The sequence below is a fragment of the Chroicocephalus ridibundus genome, chromosome 8 (genome assembly GCF_963924245.1).
Source record: "Chroicocephalus ridibundus chromosome 8, bChrRid1.1, whole genome shotgun sequence".
NCBI lineage: Eukaryota > Metazoa > Chordata > Aves > Charadriiformes > Laridae > Chroicocephalus > Chroicocephalus ridibundus.
The window spans coordinates 269,368-288,300 of NC_086291.1; the positions used below are offsets into that span (position 1 = coordinate 269,368).

Sequence of the window (18,933 nt, forward strand, 5' to 3'; positions counted from 1 at the left end):
CTTAAAATTGAAGATTCAAGTTAAGCACTTGACAAATGATCACAGTTCAGCCATAAACACAGCAACGTTTTTGCTTGGCATGCTACAGCAGAAACTTTATTCAGTTCATTTTGAAAATATTTGCAACCAAAATTTATATTTGTAAACTCACAGAAATAAGCTTTAACATAACGGCTGTATACAACTCAAATACAGGTAATATTTTTAGCAATAACTTACAGATACAAACTAATGATAAACTACAATTTCACAAAGAATTGTAAACATTTTGCACAATTGTCAGTCCTTTCTTTTAGGCAAAGTGCTCTTTTGATGACAAATAAATTAACACACACATAACTAGAGTGGACTACTTCCAGACAATACAAAAAGGTGTTTAATAAGGCTTGTAAACAATGTAATAGTTATTTATGCAGAATCCATAAAAGTGTCTTGCAGGCTAAATATACTTACATACCTGGGCAGCAAAAACAATCTTGGAAATGCTTTAGATGTTAAATAAAAAGTTAACATTAATATCTTTCCAATGATATTTTTAATACACAATAAATGACTTAAGATTACATCCTTAATAGCTTATATCCCTGACCAAGAGGATTTAGGTGTGACTTATTGGCAGTTGTGTCATTGAGTGGGGGAGCAAAGGCTGTAGTCCAAGAGCTGTAGGTGAATGAGCTACAAAAACAGAAATATTTACTGGTCAGCTTCATCAGAGGTAGAAAAAGATGACAAGCTAGTAAATCCCATTGGGTAACAACAGCTCCCCGGCCCCAGCCACCGCAGCTCTGCTCCCCCCAGGCCAGCAGCCTCCCCCTCCTGCGCCCATAGCCCACCTCGCAATGCTTATTTGGACAAAAATAAGCTCAGGCCACACGTGGCTCAGTCTAGTTCTCCCAAAACCTCCGCAGTCTCCCCTAATCACAGATACAAGCCACCACTGTTGACTTGCTGGGTCACAGGACACACAATGACCGAAACACAATTTTGACCACCAGGCTCCCCCCCAGCGTGTGTTAATGAGGGAGCCTGCAGTTTCCAGTGAGGTACTGGATTGAGCAACCTACAGTCCTGGGGCAAGAGTCAGGGAGCAGGTGGTAAACAGTTTTCATTAAAATTACATATCACTAAAAGAGGTGGCATGGACATTCAAAAAAAGTGTTTGATTTCTTATTACTAGTATTCATAGTCTGGAGGAAGTACAAAAAGTGGTCTTCATACCCAGATCTTCAGCTAGGCTCTTACAGCTTGAAGAGGCACCCTCCTTGGTGAGGTGCAGATAGCAACTACAGTATTAAGATATTTTATAAAGAATACCAGAAATCAGAAACCCATTACGTTTCTTTAATCAACACTTGGTAAACTGTTCTTGCTACGGCCGATAACAATTTTACTCGGGCATGCGAAGTTGTCCCACCTACCATCCATGTAGCTGTGTAGAGCAGTTAACATAGTCCCGTCCTGGGGTACGTAGGCAGAATACGCCATTTCTTCTAACATGGGTGGAGACAGCCTGGAGGGCTGAACTGCTGTAACGGGAGCAGTAGACGAGTGATTAGGACTAACGTGCTTCTTATGGCGTGCTCTGCAATTTTGAAACCACACCTGAAAAGGGAGAAAAATTTACATCATGTTGATAGATTGCATTCTGTTTCCACATTAGCATAATAAAAACCTCAGCATTCTAACTTCATCGGAATTCAATTAGTTAACTGGGCCTTTAACAGCCCAAATGAAGAAGTACTCATCCTAAACCTAGACACGGAGCCTCGAATGAGCGTGGTCAAGCCAGGAAAAGCTCTGGGAGAGGTGGGGGAGGGGCTGCTGCCCTGGGCACCCAACAGGACACGGCCATTTCCCTGCCCCGGCACCAGTAACAGCCAGGCAAGGGGGCACAGGACACCCATTTGCCTTCTCATGTGGAGAACTGTGAAAGCTCCCACTTTTTTAAGGCTTGATCACAGCTGCGAGATGCCTCATTCCTATGGCAGCACTCTGCCAATCTTCTAGGCTAGAATGAGCCACAGGAACCACAAACTTATTTTTACTTATATAAACATATAAATATATATGTAATTTTAAAAATAATATTTATGTATAAAAAGCACATGCATATAATGTTTTCAGAGAGTCATTGTCAAGTAAAGATTCTAAGCTTGTGTTTCTCAGTTTTGGATGACGTGGGTACATGGGTACTCTGCTCTCCAGAACAGGTCACTAGGTATTTACTTACTCCTAACGCATCGTACCACAAGCCATTTTCAAAAAGAGCGTGGGCCTTAAGAACAGGCTATTGAAGTCAGAGATTTATCTTTAGAAGAGCTTGGTGCCAATTCCTACGCCATTTAGCCTGAGAAGTTTCTTCCTGGGAGACCATTGATCCTCCACACGAAGTGCAAGAGGAATACAGCAAGTTTTCCAAATTAATTTCAGACACCACCCTTAGTCAGGAATAGGTCTAGAACAAACATGTTATGTTAAAACTGCCAGATTAGATCTTTTTCCATCTCAGAATAACTACACGGAAAAGATTGTCATTAAGTGTTTCCAGTGGCCGACTACCAGGCTTTGCTGTTCAAGTAGCTTTGCAGGGTTACCTGTATAACACGCCTGCTCAAGCCTGTTCTTTCTGCCAGTTTCTGAAGCGTTTGTGCATCTGGATTGTTGTCCTGAGCAAACTGTGCTTGCATAACCTGAAAAGGCAAGAAAAGAGATTGCGGGGCTTTTGTGTGCAGCCCTGAGAGCGGCATTAGAGACTCCTCTCAGCCGGAGCCCTACTCCTTGACTGTTTTTAGGAAACTGTTGTAATCAACAGTGCCCAGACAGTCCCCAATACATTAAGGAAAAAAAAAAAAAGGAATCCCACAAACCGGAAAAGCCAAAAATACAAGCCCCTTACTATGCTTAACTGAACTGAGACATTTACCAGAAACGAAAGAAATTAATTCTGCATGACAGTGGTAAAAAACAAAGGAGGTGCTTTGTTATGATTGTGTTACAGTCTGTGGGACAAAATTCCCTGGCAAAACAGTTAAAACACGCTTGATAAAGAGAAGGTCTACAGCAGCAGACCAACAGCACAGAGAGCTTCGATCCACCTCTTGGCTCGTCAGTCACGACCTGCATTTCATCTTACAGGGGGCAACTTTACCCTCTGTGCAGCCGCGCGGAGGGTGCGACTGGGAAGCCCTTTGTGCCTCCTTCACCTTGAGCTGACCTGAGGAACACAGAGGCCCCACCTTGGCTGACCTGCACTGTGTAATTGTTTGGTTACACTCATTGTTTTTACAGAAAATTGAAGACAAGTCATTAGGATATGATTTTTTTTTTCTGAGGAAGTAGGTGTCAACTTGGCCTGATCCTGAACAGTTTGAGAGCCTGTAAGAGTTTACCTTCTTTAAGGAAGCAGGGCTTCATGAATTCCTGAAGAGTATCTTCAGCAACTTAGTGAACTGTAGTTTCCCATTTCTGGATTTAGTTTCCCATTTCTGGATTTTGTCCCGTGATGGACTGCAAAGTTTGCCTGGCTCCATCTTTGAAGATTCAGACTACTTCCCTCCACATCCAGAAATGATGAAACTATTTACTTTCCTACTGTTTCGTACAAAGACATCAAAAAGCGAGGACATCCTTTTGTACAAGTTCTTCACGAGGCGTGTTACTACTCTGACAGTCACTTATCCCTCTGACGCTTCTCTTTCGGGCATCAAGGACAGCTACAGAGTCAGATGCACCAAGCAGAAAGCAAGTGTCATTAATAAGAGGCCCTGAGATCTCAAACACCTGCTGGAGTAGGGTACAACCTATTTAAAACAGGAAAAGAAAGGAACATGGAAGTTCCATTGACAGCAAACAGGCAGAAGCCCTTGAATACAGTTCCTGCCCCGATGGCTGGGTCTATCTGCCCTTCAGCTACTGCTGGAAAAGAAAGTTCCCTTTCACAGGAGTTCAAGCCTGATGTCCAGACCCCTTGCCAGGTTATTCCTAACACGCTTGTTTCGCATTAATGCCACATTCTGTCTCCAGCCACGGCTGAAGTCACAAAGCAAGCTTTGAACAGCCCCATGCCACGTTGTATAGCACTGCTTAAATGCCTCACCTGTGTTATTATACCTGAACTTCAGTTTTTCTCAACTGCTTTCACCATGAACAAGAGGAGGAAAGGCCAAAAAAACAGAACTCACTGAGGCAGTATAAAATGAACGGTGCAGTGGCCACACGTGACCAGAAATTCGCAGACACGTTGTAAACTGAAAGCAGAGATGCGTAGCTAGGATTAGGTAGAAAGCTGCAGCTTCCTTCCCGCTACAGGCTGAAACCTCTAAATCTGGTCTGAAACCTCTAAATCTGGTCTCACCACTGCCCCTTTCTTGGGCAGCTGGCCCTGGACATGGTGGTTTTCCCTAGAAAGCTAATTTAAGGGAAGCGATGATCCAGAGGGTTAAATAGCTCTGGACTGCCTTAAAGATGAGTTAACTCTTGCCAAGTACTTCAAATGCACTTTCCCTGTATTTCACTCCACCTCTCTCTATGAAAAAAAGTGTGTTTTTTCCCTTAAATGTGCAGCATTGAACACTAAGGCTACGCCTTGAAATACAACACCAAGACTACACTGGCTTCGGTGTATTTTTAACAGGCAAAGCTCAAAGACACTTTGAGGAAATCAGCACGTGAAGCATTTTGGAAGGGCTGGGAGAAGAGGAAGAAGAAAAGGAAGGAAAGCAAAGACGAGTCCCTGTTGATAGTCTCTCTTCCTGGTGTACAGAATTATAGCCAAGACTATAACATATGATCTAAAAAGCAAGTATCGAGGAGAACTGCCTTAGGAGAAAAAAGGGCAATCAAGAAATGAATGCACAACTCCTCCCCATCTTCTCTACAAACCAAAGCAAAGCAAGACACAGGTGTTGACAGGAGTCAACCTGTGTTCGTGCGAATATAAACAGGAACCCACGATACTCACCTGTTTTGAGAACGCAATCTTTTGCAGCCCTTATTGCGCACTACAACAAAATCCAAACTTCCACCCTGTTAATGTCTTGAAGTCATATACAGTACCCATCTTCAGTACAGCTCTTCACATTACATAATTCTAGAAATATTTTGTCTTTATTATGTGTAGCGATGTAAATGCCTGATAAAATAGATTTCATTGAGCAATCAAAATAGAACAACCTTTTTATTTCCACCCTGCGGAATTACTAGCTGCCCCCAGGGAAATAAAAAGCTTGAAGAGTAACTATTTCATATTAAACTGCTGAAGCTAACAAACAATTCCAGAAACATGCTGTGTCTTGATAGTTTATGAAATAGTTGAAAGCATGCAAGCTTTTTCTTTCCCCCCATATGCATCCGATTTGCTATCGGTTCAGCACCTACGTCCTGCGTAAACCTACATCTGTGCAAGTTCTCAGCACTGCCTCTACCTGGAGCTGGTCTGCCGTGAAGCTGGTCCGAGCTCTTTTTGCTGGTTTTGGATGATTGACATCTTGTTCTGTTAGTAACGCTCCTTCCACGCTAATCCCATTACCTGAAGCATTAAAAAGAAAACACCACCGTCTGCTAAACATTCAAAGTGATGTTATTCCTAAGTCAGACCGTCCTCCGACAATAACCAACAGTTATTCAGCCAGATGAATTTCAACTTAAAAAAAAAAAAATCCATATTCTGTTCAAAGTTAAATTGATCCATCCCTATTACCCATTACAGCCTAAACGACTCCCTTGCAAGCAAGGGAAGGAATAGATCCAGCATGTTATTTTACCAACTAGATATGCTCCTGCTTTCTTTTCCTTAGGACAGAAAACAAGTTATACAAACTTAAAAAAGAATTAAAACATCAAATAATTTACACATTATTTTAATTCAAGAACCTGTGCTTCCAGCCTTAGTAAAGCTAGGTAATTACCTCTTAATAAGGAAGATGAAGTAAAACGCAACAATTTAATTAAAACTAAACCACAAACACAGTTCTTCACAAAGGCAGCATGTTACCATTTTCAACTTCTCTTTTCAGGTTGTCCAACATGCAGTCGTAATGTACTCTACAGAGGACTTTCTCTTCAACCAAAGCGAACTCCTCTCCTGTAGAAAGCTGCCGTTTGCAGGAGAAGCAGGCAAAGCACGCCAGGTGGTAGACGTTTCCTTTCGCCCGCCGGACCCAGTCGGTGGAGTGGATGTGCCGCCCGCAGCGCGAGCAGCGGGTGCCGTATCGCCTGCAACGACAGCGGCCACTGCGGGGTGAGGCCACCGGCACCGACCACAGGAGGGTGATGCTGGGGGGGCCACAGGCAACTGGGATGAGGCAGCACGGACAAGACCCCCAGCAAACAGGCTGACCACCAGGGACGAGGCGACGGCACAACTGTGTTTTCATCGCAAAAAATCAGCAAGTTTGTATCTGAGAGTTTAAGGTAAGACCACCACTGAACCACAGAAGTCAGTATTTTCATAAGGCAAAGGGTAAAACTGAAACATCCTAACTGCTACACGAATTCACAAGTCTTCATCTTTCCTTTTATAAAAATAATTACTCTCAAAAAAGCTGTGAGTGGGAGACAGAAAAGGCTGACTTTGCGTTCAAAATTCTCCCAATTACTATAACTCTCCCAATCTCCCAATTATATCTCCCAAATATATTTCCCCTTACTGTAGTGGTAGTCTGAGTTGTTATATTTAGCTACATCATCCTTCACTAATCATTCGGTTCCCTTCAGCGGGAGAAGGGGGAAAACCTGTATCTTCATAGTTATTTCCTTAATTACTATCACATTATGATTTTAAAAGAAATTCAAATATCTGCAAGTACTTACTACAGTAGAATATTTCTCTTTGAAGAGGAAAGTAGCCACCAAGATATGTTGATTATGTAGATAAGAATTCGTCCTGAAAATCTTTGCAGACTCATAAGTTCTTTTTTTGAAGTCCCACAAAACTTTGTTTTTCCAGTTCGCAGTATCCAGCCTGCCCCCTCCCTCTCTCTCCGTGTCAAAACTGACTAGCTGGACACAATCCATCCACTACACAGGAAAGAATCCCATAAATAGTTTGGTCTGGGGAAGCACTAGCAATCACACCAAATTTTTTTGCTACTTTCTAGACCGAAGATTTTGTATCATGAGTACTTTCAATGCCAGTATGAATCAATAATATTCTTTCTTACAGGATTAGACCTTAATCTTGAAGAATGCTTCATATTCTAAATCAAGTTCATCACAGAAAGGTACCACTGCTGAAAGCTTCTTTTAAAGATGATGGGATTTATTCTGGGTTGGTTTTGTAGTCCCACGCGATACCAGCGGGGTCTAGTCCAAACGGGCATCATCCCAACTCTGCCTTGTATCCTCCACTGGCATCACCCGAGGATGATTCCGTGCACACACAACAGCTTTACAACATCACTGCGGCAGGGACTGAGTCCCCCCACGGGTGTACAGCACTAAATTACTGCATAAGTGCAGTAGCTGTGCGTAACGGCGGAGGGAGCAAGGGGGGACTCCGCTGTTACATTAGACAGACCTGGGGTCTCCCAAGCCCCTCGGAGAGAAATGTCAGACTTTAACCACTGAAAATAAACCCAGCAAATAAGACACAAAGGGCCTAAACGTGCATTTTAGTTGCAGCTGAAGTAAGAAGTAACACGCAAGTGTAATATGTTATCTAATAAAATGGTATTACTGTATGATATACCTGAAATAATCAAGTTTGCAGAAGATATCTTTATCTTTGATGTAACAGCTGGTATGCCTTCCTAGAGACGTTCTGCAGACACTGCAGGAGAGACAGCGCACGTGCCAGCAGAGGTCGTTTACCTGCAAACGCACAAAAGGAAAACACCCCTCAACGTTTGTGCTACCAATATTATATTCCATATTTACAAAAAACATTTTTCCATCCATACAGACAAGGCCAGAAGTGACAGGTACCATGACTCACAGAAAATTTATCTTCAAGGCAAAACATTTTTCCTGTAGAACTGCATGCCTATTAAGGGTTAATTAATTTGACTGAGGTCTTCAGAATAAGCTTTCAGAGGTTTGTAATTAAAAGCACCAGAAGGGGAAGCAAGAGATTCAAGTTCCACGTAGATATTTTGTGCCCAGTTCTGTTCTCACAGCCTTGGAGTAACAGAGCGAGTTCTGGCCTCGCATGACCTTGGGGAGGCAGCTAACTTACGTGCTTTTATTTCCTAGTCTGTAAAAAGCCCTGCTTAGCAAAGAACAAACTTTGCAAAGTGATTTGAAATTTTAAAATGCAAGTATTGGGGGGGAAGTCTGTCAACTAGAAACACACCATGAACCACATCTTTGTTTGCCAGGTTTCTGCTAAAGCAAAATTAGTGAATGGAGTGAGAGTTTCAAAACATCAGCAGTTATTTTAATAGCAAATTCAACAATTCTTTAACATGTAACTCCATAGTGAAACCAGACATAGTCATGGAAAGCAGCAGAAATCAGCAGTTTTGAACACTCACATATAATTTTGGGGCAAATAAATTGAGTGCAATTATTTTCATTTCTTCATTCCTATAAAGAGAGCTCTCTGTCATGCAGACATCGTACATCACACATCAGCTAAATAACTTCAATAATTTGAAAACCCAAGACTCCCAATGACCGTAACAATTAAGTAATAACCCTCTGGATAATCCCATGCTGCATAGGAGAAATTCTGTAAACCAAACAATACGTAAGTTTAGACTTCTTTTTTTCTTTTTCAGTTTTCTGAGCCAATTTCTCATCTCACAGCAAACAGCCGGTATATTGCCTGTGGCAAAGCAGCAGATTTGAGATAATCCAGGATGTGCTTTTCATCAGAACACTGCCAGACAAACCGCAGAGAAAGCGAGGTATTGGCTCCAACACTCATGCTGGAATCACCCATTTCAGTCATTCTTCAGGTTCTAACATCGCATTTGCAGTTGCCCAACGTTCTCCCAACTGTTATCCTGGTTGGCAGCCATCTTCCCGCACACTGACGAATTTACACCACACTGTAATATGAAACTGTTGATAGCAGCTGTCACCAAACTGATCCTCCCAAGTATTTCCCAAAGCTGCCGTCCTGCAGCAGACCAGGGCAGTGGCCCTTGTGAAGGGTCCCCAAGTGAAGGGCCGTGTGAGGAGCCCGCCAGCAGCTCCACAACGCCAGAGCCGACGTCCCAGCCACGCAAAGCTCAGCTCACTGCCGGCTCCTCGGAGCACAGTACTCCGCCACAGAACAGGACATCAGTAGCTTTGATAGTTGTCCCATTTGATGTTGCCCGTCTACATCCTTATTAATTTAAGGGCTGAAGACATACTGCTGATGATCAGCAAGATACACCAGTTTACCAGCACAGATTCTCCTCTCCCTCTGCCTACGCAGGAAGCAGTAACAGCTAATTTAAACTTAAGGCTAAATCATTTAGAGGTCTTTTGCTCCAAGCCACATTATCCTAGTTGTTCAGACAGGAGACAGCAACAATCAGTAAACGAGCTACCGAAACGTCACTGGAGTTAGTGGGACTGGAACCAAGTTCAAGTCAACTCTGCTCCCAGTCCTGCCGCACTACTCCTGTGCGAGCCCGGCTGGGATTTACTAGAACAAAAGGTGCATAACAGCTCCCCCACACCTGCACCTACCCTGTTCTAAATGAACACCAACCCAGCATACACCTTCCTCTGACCTCCTCACCCCAGCCGAGATCTAAGCAAAGCATCTAACAGTAACACCGAGACGCTTTCAGCGGCGTTACCGACTTTCACTTTGCAGAATATACAACGGCTTTATTTAAGGCTGCATCTAGGGCAATCGAACGACTTCTAGCATGACCGCCTGATTTAACTTTTGAAAGGAGAGAGGGCAAAACTCTGATCAGGATGATTTTAATGTCTGTAATACAGAAGGAAAAGAGCCCCCCTGCCAGACACATTAACACTTTATGTTTAAAGTCACATGGTTTTGTTTGTTTTTAAATCTCTTGCTCAGTCCTGAATGCCAAGGCTAGCAAAACTACCCGGCAATCACCCAGCTTGTTTCCTTACTAGACCACCTTTTAAAGGAATAATTTATTTCCACGTTTCTCAAGAGGCACTTTTTGCTTTGAGATTCACGACATCCCACGAGAAGATGTTTTAGCTAATAACAAGTCGGTCACAGCTCCACCGCTTCCCCAGCGGCGTGAAGCACAGCGAGGAGGTTACCCGCGTCCTGAACCGCCAGCTTTTCCTCCCTTCTCTCTCCCACAGCGCGTCAAAAAAACCCAACCCCAGCGCCGAGCGGCGTCCCCCGGACCACGAGCCGCGGTTCCGTTCTTCCCCGGGCCCGGGTCCCGCCGTCCCGCACACAACGAACGCCTCGCCTTTGACCGCTCCCGTCTGCGCAGCGACTCCGCTCGCAGCTGGGGGACGCGCGGCGGAACGGGCGCTCTGTCGCGACAGATGCGACAGCCCGAGCAGCCGCGGGACGACGGTTCGGGGAGGCGGAGCGGGGACGGGGCGAGTTTCCTCGGAGCCGCTGAGCCCGGCCCCGTGGGGCTCGCCGGGCGCTGCCCCGCGGGGACCCTCCCGGGCGGCAGCCGCCGCACCGGGGAGACGCCGCCGCCGGCGGCGGGCCCCGGGCTGGTGGCTCTTACCTTCAGCAGGTACTTGTCCACGATCTCCAGGCCGCAGCTGCTGCACACGCACTTGCTGGGGGCGCAGCCGGAGCCCGAGGCCATGGACCGCGGCGAGGAGGAGGGCGAGAGGGCGGCGGAGGATGAGCAGGAGTCCTCGTCGGCCGCTGCGGGGCTGGCCTGCGGGAGCGCACGGAGAGCGCGGTCAGCGCCGGCCCGACGGCGGCCGCCGCCCGCACCGGCAGCGCCGGGGGTCGCGGGACCGGCGGAGCCGCCGCCTGCGGGACCCGCCGGTACCTCCCGGTGCCGGAGCTTCCCCGCGGGGCCGAGCAGAGGGGCCGCGCCCGGGACCGGCGGACCCGCAGAGCGTCCGGAGCGGCGGCGGGGACCGGCGGACTCGCAGAGCGGCCACCCCGCGCCGGGCACCGGCGCCGCGCCCGCCCCCTCCCCGCCGCCCCGCGCACCTTCTCCGAGGGGCCGCCCAGCGCGGGCAGGTCCTTGTCCTCCAGCCTACAGACGAACATCGGGTCACTCTTCCAATACATGGCCCTGCCCTACCGCATACCAGCCCGGCGGGGCGGCCCCGGCCCCCCGCGCCCGCTCTCTGCGCTCAGCGCCTGCAGGAAAAAAAGTTTTGTTTTGGAGGGGGTGGACCTGCCGCGCTGGCCTCACCTCCTGCGCAAAACCCGCCTTCCCAGCGCGGCGGCAGCGAGCCCGCGCCCGGTTTTGTGCGGGGGGAGGGGGACGGGGGGGGAAAACCCCAACAACAACAACAAAAAAAGAGCAACGAAAAAAAGGCAGAGGATCCCTCCCTCCCCCCCCGTTTGTCTCCACCGTTTGCTGCCGCTTCCCCCCGCCGCCCCGCTCCAAACAAAGATTCGAGTTACATCTCCGCGTTAGCGGAGGAGACAGGCGCGGCGGAAAGCGGGAGTACGCGTAGACGGGAAAGGGTTGGGAAAGGGTTTTCAGCGCCGAAATCCGGACCCCAGCGCGCTCCTGTAGCTCCCCCGAGCCCGCCTCGCCGCCTCCGCTATCCCGTGATAAAACCTTTCTCGTTAAGCTAAAAAAGGAGCATCTGAGCTGCCCAAAGGCCGCAGCGTTACTCCGGTTCTGAAACCAAGCCTGACAGACGGCAGACATCGCTAATTAACACCAGTGCCTTGGGTCGCGCCGCGGACGGAGGGTGCTGGCAGCCGGCTGCCCACAGCCCCCCGAACGCTCGACCGTGTCTCTCAGCGGAGGGGCCGTGGGCGCTGCCTCGCCTTTTTCACGGTCACACACCGTCCCCGTAGAGTCCCCTCCGCCCAAACGCTGCTGGCGTGCTCGGGACAGTGCAGGAGAATAAAGCAGCCGCTTGTCCGCCGCAGGTGAGGTAAATAACCGGGGTGTCTGCTTCTCTGCACGTATTTAACTAGCCAGGTGTTTTTAATTAAACTTGTCGTTATGTTTCCATTTTTCCCCCCCTCTCTTTTGTTCCAGCTCCGCCTGACGATAGATGCAAGACATGTTGCAGAACCTCAGTAAGGCAATGAGAGAATTGCCCGTACGCTTAGAAACGTGACAAGTTTGGTAAAAGGGAGTTCTGCTTTTGAGAAGCTGAATGAAAGGAGAAACCCTGTATTCTTCTTCCCGTAAAATTTACGATCGTTGTTTCAAATCGCGGGACCCGATCCTGCAGGACCGTAACTGAACGAGTGGGGGTGCCGAGCCCCGGCAAACCCGGGGCGTCCCCGTCAGTCACTCGTTTGTCCAGCGCTAAAACCGATGTGACCCTGGACAGAACTTCGCTTAAATCTGGTCCCCGTGTCCCGAGCAGCCGCTGCTGCAGCGAGGCAAGTAGCGTTTGGGGTTTTGTTCTGGCCGCGACGAGGCTCGGCGCGACCGACAGCCGGCCCGGCCCGGCCCGGGGGCGGCAGAGCCGGGGCGGCGGGCCGGGTCCGCTCCAGCTCCCCCGCGAGGGGCGGACGCGGGACCTCGCCGTCCCCTGGGTGCCCCGGTTCCCCCCCCACCCCCGCTGGCCCGGAGGCGGCTTTCAGGGCGAGTCCCGCGGGCGCCAGGCCCGTCTGCGCGCGCCCTGCGGGGCCACTCGCCCGGAAGGCGGCCGTGCCCCGGGCACCCGCCCCTCGCCCGGCGACCGCGCCCCGGGGCCGCCCCGTCGCCGTCCGAGCGCTGCAGCCCCGGGGGCTCCGGCGGGGGAACGCGCGTCCGCGGAGGGCTCGGCCCGGAGCCGCGTCCAGCACGGACCCCGCCGGGGCTCCTTCCCCCGGTCTCCCCGCCCGTCACCATCGGAGGTACGACAGGAGAGCTATCGTTTGTCCTCCGCCACGCGACAGCGGGCGAGCACCTGCGGGGGTCCCCGCCGCGCTGTGCCGCGGGGCGCGGGCGGGCCCGCCGTCAGCAGCGCCCTCGGTAGCCCGGGGCGGCGAGTCCTGTCCCGCGGCGGCGAGCGGCGCGTCCGTCCTCGTCCTGTGCTGGCAGCGGGTTCCTTCGGGGAGTTCGTGGCGCTTCACGGCGGGCTGTGCGTTCGATTTCGATGAAATAACTCCCTTTCTGTACGCATACACCTTTTCTCTCTCAAAAATGCCGCAGTGGGCGCCAACAAAGTCACTCCGCCCGGTGTTCCCCGCGGCGGTTGTGACCGGGCGGCGGGAGTTCACAAAGCGGGTGTTGGAGGAAGATCAACGTGCGGGACATTTCTCGGGGTTTCGTATTATTTTCCGTTGCGGCAGCGTCCGGTGCACAGCCGAACAGGGAACGGCGGCCCCCCCCGGGGCGTCCCGCCGCCCCCACCCCGCCGCTTTGCGCTCCCTGCGGCGGGGCTCCGCGGCAGCCCCCGCCCGGGGCGGGGGTCTCCGCGGCGGCGGAGCGAGGGGCAGGCCGCCGAGCACGCCGTTCCCCTGCGGGGCTCCGGGGCCTCCCCGAGGGCTGGGTCCGGCGGCCCCGGGGTCGCGGGGGGGCAGGGGGTCAAGGCGCCCCGAGAGCCGGCGCGGAGTCAGGCGGGTTATTGCTGCGGCCGGGGGCGCCTCGCAGGCGGTGAGCGGTTTTGCCGAGCTTATCGGAGACGCGTTATTTCCGAGCAGAGGTCAGAAACACTGCAGTGTGCACGGGGTGGAAAGCGCACGGGTTCGGTCCGCGCCTCGCCTGTGCGCTCTTAGCACCGCTCTCTCCGAAGTCCAGCCTAAATTTCATCGTTTCGGTCACACGCTCTCGATATTTCAGTGAGTATTCCCAGCACCCTTTTTTCGGAGGAGATGAAAACCCGAAGACAGGCGGGCTTTCGGGAATTTCCGATTTCTGCGCGCCCTCGCCTCCCCGACGCCGTCTCCCCGCTCACCGGGGGGCGGTGGGCTCCGACGCTGCTCGAATCCCGCTGCTCCGCGCTGGGGGAGCCGGGCCCGCGGACGGACCCCGGGGCGGGGGAAAGGGATCCCGCCGGGGGCGGCCCCGGCCCGTTCCTGTCGAGGCTGAGAGCGGAGCGGGGGCTCCCCCGGGACCCTCCGACGGGGGGGCTGCGTCTGGTTCCGATTCCTCTCTCTCACGAGTAACGCGAGGATGTGTGTGGGTGGGAGTGCTAATCACTTACACATAGGAGAGATCTCGTAAATATCTGACGGTAAGGCACAGCACGAAGAAAATGCTGAACGCAGAGAATTGGGGTCTTTTTAACGAGAGGGTTTTGGCATACAGACTTCTAAAAGCCTGCACCGTAGTGCAAGTGCGTGCGGCCGATGTTTCTCTCTGGAGGTTGCTCAAGCGAAACTGGTTCTCCCGCTAAAACCCGGTCTGCTGGGGAATTAAAAACGGCGTTGTGGTCAGCTTACGGAAAACGGGCACCGGGACTCGGGCCGCGGCAAGCCCGTCCGCGGCTGGTCCCGTCGGGAGAGCGCTCGGGTCGCGGTGCCTCGCTCGGCTGTCGGGGGACAACGGGGGCGCGCGGAGCCCCCCCCCTTCGTCCCTCCCCGCATCCCCCCGCACCGCCCTCCCGAGCGGCCCCGCCGCTCTCCCGGGCCCCCGCTGCGGGGTCCGCCGGTGCCCGCCGCCCCCTCCCGTTGTCTGCCCTGCGGGGCTCGGGATGGGGGTGCGGGAGCCGCCCGCGTCCCGCCGTCTCACCTCCCCGCTCGCTGACGGGCCGTCGGCTCCCTCCGTGGTGGCGGGGGGGGGGGGCCGTGCGATCCCCTCCCCCGGCAGGAGCGGTCTGGCAGGAGGGACAGCTCGCAGGGGACAGGCCGACAGCTTCTGCGGGACTTCCCCGCACGCTCCCTCCTGTCTCAGCCACCTCCTTACGCGCACTTCGGCGTTTGCAGACCTGCCGGCATCGGGGGTTTTCCATCTGCAGCGTCCTGGGCTGTGGGGCCTCTGTGGGCCCTGGGACACAGGCGGGGACACGGGGCCAGCACTTTCGGGCTCGCTCCTTGTGAATTTGTATCCCCATGGCTCCAGCCACTCGTAAAAGCTTCAGGGTTTGGACTAGCCCTGAGTTCTCGGTTCCGGGCTGGTTTAATGACAAGTGAACGAACCCAGTCTCTTACCAATGAGTTGTTCTCCAAAGCAGTGCAACGCACGTTTCTTGGGCCAGGCTGTTTGTCTCCGCTTTTTGGGTCCAGGATCTTCCAAAGCTGCACACGTCTGGCTTTTGTTCGTGGCAGTTCCAGTGTGGGGCTCCGTGTTGCTTAATTGTGAGTGACCAGATCAGTCAAAGGGAAAAGTTTCTATTTCCTAATTGGATTCCTGAGCCAGTGGTTCCCTCAACAACATACAGAACTTGATGCAATTTGCCTTTTTTTTTTTTTTTTTTACCCTACAGGAAAAAACCTGGGGGCTGGAAGCGGGGGGGGGGGACGACGACAGGCAGAGGGCAAGAAGAGAGCGGGATGCAGCCCAGCATCTTGTTAGAGCACGGGCCCTTGCGCTGCAGGAGGAAGTGCAGGGAGTAATTTCGCCACCCCAGTGTGTAACTGCAATAATTTTGCTTCATTTACTCAGATCTACTTATTTCACCCCTTGATCCCTGCACTGTGAACAGCCTGTCTGGATGAAACCTGTGCGTGTTCGAATCGAGTGTTACACCTATGCGTTCTTGAAATCGCGGTGAATGCTTCATCTGGAAGCTGACTTTTTAAGTGTCTGTGCTAATTGTGTCACGCTGTCATTCAGTTAGGGAAAGTGCTGGGGACAGACGAAATTAAAACAGCGACCGAATTATGTAAAAGAGCATTTTGCCCTTAACGTACTGGAGGGCAAAACCAAACTGGAAGCCGTGGTGGGTCGTTTATAAATACCTGGCTGCAGCGCTCGCTGCGCCTTCGCGGCTGTAGGGGTGTCCCGTTCTCTGCCGGCGCGGGAACTCCGCGCTGAAGGCCCTGGAAGGTTCCCCTGAGCTATGCTGTCTGCCCGCTTCATTCCTTTCACTTCTGTTTATGCGATGGATAAACACTCCTCTGGCAGGAGACCCGGGCCGTCGAATGGAAGCGCGAGTGCCGGGGGGAGGCGGGGGCCGCCGGAGCCGCGGGAGCTCGGGAGATGCTCGGCTCCTTTGGCCGCCGCCGATGGGGACGGGGACCCTGCGGGGGGAGAGCACCGCAGGAACCCCCGCCCTGGATGGGCTTTTGCGAAGCAGCAGGAGAGATCCCCCGCGGGAGCGATCTCTGCTCCCCCGGCGGCTCCGGTGGCCGCTCGGTCGGGGCGGGGGTGCCACCGGCGGCTCCCCGCGGGACGCAGCGGGGCCCGGGAGGGCGGTCTGCGCCGGGACCCCGACCGGGGGCTGTGCAAACCCGGAACCCTCCCGGCTCCCCCCGAGGAGTCCTTTCCGTGGTGCCCCACTCCTGGTGGGGGCGGTCAGCGCGTCCGGGGGGCTGCGCGCACCCTCCGCGCCGTGCAGCCCGCCCCGGCCCCGCACTGTCCACGCGTCACCCCCCCCGGCCCCGCACTGCCTCCCTGCTGCCGTCCCGCTCCGCCCCCGCCGGGTCTGGCGCTGTCCCCCGGTCCCTCCCGCCCTCCCGCTAACCCCCCCCGTCCCCCGCGGGGCGCGGACGGGAGGAGCGACCGGGGCCAGCCCCGCGGTGTCCGGGGAAGCGGCGCTGGAGGGACGGGGCTGGCGAGAGAGACGCGCGGGGGCTGCGGAGGGACCGCACGCCAGCGGGCAACCCAGCCCCGGCAGCGGGCAACCGGTCCCAGCGCCCGGGGCGACCCCCGACGGGCCGTGGCTGCCGACAAGGGGGGGCTCGCCCGTCGCTCACGGGTGAGACCCCCGAAAGAGGGGGTTGGAGCCGGCGCAGGAGCGGGGCTGGCGGCTGCCCCTTTGGCCCCATCCGAGCGTTGCCGCTGAACGCCGGGCACAGGCAGGGGAGGTTTCCTCTTTCCGCGAATGAAAACTCCCTCCCCCACAGCAGAGCAAGTGCTTTTCCGAGAAAAATCATATTTGCTACCTTGGGGCCAAAATCCCGCTCTCTAATGCCGAAGGCTGTGCTCTGGTCGGCAGGTGTGTGGTGTGGTCCGCGGTGCCCTCTTTCCACACAGATACTGCGCACTGAGCAAGCACACCAGGGCCTTCCGAATGGGCTTGCTTTCGCTTGGCATTTATTCAGGGACTCCTAAGCGTCTGCGTTTCAGTTTTTCAGAGCTCAGCTGCAGACATGTTCAGGGCACTTCTCTTCAAGTAGTGCTTAGGTTGGTGAAAATTAGGAATTGAGGAGCTGTGCTACCTCTGACACTCCAATACTTCAGTCTCCCTAACCACTAGCCACTGTTGAAAATTTTGGCTGTTACTCAGGGATTTGAATGACTTTGGTTGCTGTATGATTAAGGACGTGACACTTCTCTGAGCGCGTTACAATGAGTACCTCGTTGCACACTCAGTGCTGTGACTTTCTCCTGGCGGATCAGTACAGAGGACTCTTCTTGGCAATGTGAATTAAAGGGCAGATTCGCTCTGTTTCAGGATGTGAGCTTTCAAAGCCTTCCCCAGCTAATTTATGACTTTGCATGTCGATGCAATGTTCAGCATGTGTATTAAAATGAAAATGTCTGTTAAAAACCAAGCACATTTGGGACTACCTAGCTGGAGATGTTTTGTTTACTAAGTGGACTAGTTGGGAAGGGAGCTCATGAAAAAAGGTGATTCATTCATACCAGATCTGAAAACCACAGCGAACCTCCAGAAACAAGATCCGGGTTCGCTGCCCACAGGTTACAATTGCCAAAATGTTTGCATGTGTCTGCAAGCAGGGAGGGAATCAAGATTTACAATTTTGTGTCTGGTGTGCACAAAGTGCTACTGTAATTCTCTGAAATAAAATACATTTCTTTTGAAAGCGCAGAGGCTGCAGGTGTTCAGTGTAGCATTTTAAGTAGAAGTTTATCATTTTTACACAGATAGGGCTACATTAACCCTTGACTGACACTCATAGAACTAAGCGGGGAAATTTTACCTGGTGCCAGAGTGATGTTGCTCTAGAGCAGCATGAAATGCCCAGACAGCGTGTGTTTCTGCCCAGACATCTGCTTTTGTTAGTTTACTGCTTGAAAGCAATCCAGTGCTTCTGTGCAGGGGACAGGATAGGGGACATGGCATGTAAATTTAACACAACTTCCTCCGTCCGTTTGCTTGTTCCGAGCAGTTTTCTTAGATGAACTAATGTGTGCACACATGAAAGCATGCTGGTCAGGATTTACAGTGCATCTCCGATCTGTGAGCACGTTGTGGCTTTAGGAAGAAGCCTTGTGCTGTGGGACCTTGGCTGCAACCGTTGGGGATCGGGATCCAGTCCCGTTCCTGCTGCGGCCAGCAGCACCCTGGCTGTTGTCTCTCTGCTTTTGCAGGGCAGCAAGGGAGTGTTTCACTGAGCGTACGTTAAAAAAAAAAAAGAAGAAAAAAAGTAACAGAAGAAATCGGTTATTTAAGCAGCACATTAAACAGTACCTAAAGTTTACTGGTTGCACGAACAGGAGGATTCTTGTTCACCTCACTGCTCTACACGAAACTGCTTGTCCCCTCTGTGGGGCCCAAGAGCCACTGATGTGTGTGTGTGATACCCTCTATAGGATCCTCTCAATACTCTTTGTACTCCACAACAAACGTCTGACAGAAGATACGTTTTTTTACTCGTGATCTAATGATAATCTTCTGTTCATTGCTTCAGTTTGGGACAGCAAGGAGAGCAACAGAGGGAATCACTGGAGATTTTAAAGGCAACTGTTTGTTTTAATCTGTGCAAACAAACATTCAAAAATGAGTCAGCTCTGGCTGATTACCTGGAAGAAGCTTTACATAAAGCAGCACTTCAGCGTCTCATGTTTTGCTGTTTCTTAGTACCATGTGTATGTCGGTGCTTGAGCAGGAGAA

General features: G+C 52.1%; 1 protein-coding gene across 1 annotated transcript; it reads right to left on the reverse strand.

Annotated features, from left to right (window-relative positions):
* Positions 1–204: 204 nt before the first annotated feature.
* Positions 205–13,941, reverse strand: LHX8 (LIM homeobox 8). Its single transcript, XM_063344141.1, has 9 exons — positions 12,937–13,941; positions 11,057–11,209; positions 10,614–10,772; positions 7,688–7,809; positions 5,993–6,213; positions 5,424–5,527; positions 2,595–2,690; positions 1,419–1,602; positions 205–675 (listed from the first exon to the last, which is right to left on the reverse strand). Exons 2-9 carry the CDS (start codon positions 11,135–11,137, stop codon positions 599–601), a joined length of 1,044 nt encoding a protein of 347 aa, XP_063200211.1. The 5' UTR covers positions 11,138–11,209; positions 12,937–13,941; the 3' UTR covers positions 205–598.
* Positions 13,942–18,933: the final 4,992 nt, after the last annotated feature.

What these genes read in the sequence shown, in the direction of transcription:
- LHX8 (XM_063344141.1), bottom strand. Translation starts at nt 11,137, where the DNA reads ATGTATTGGAAGAGTGACCCGATGTTCGTCTGTAGGCTGGAGGACAAG. An exon ending in TGGACAAGTACCTGCTGAAG is followed by an intron (nt 7,810 to 10,613) that starts GTAAGAGCCACC and finishes GTGCGTTTGCAG; the next exon opens with GTAAACGACCTCTGCTGGCA. An exon ending in TCTACACAGCTACATGGATG is followed by an intron (nt 676 to 1,418) that starts GTAGGTGGGACA and finishes CTGTTTTTGTAG; the next exon opens with CTCATTCACCTACAGCTCTT.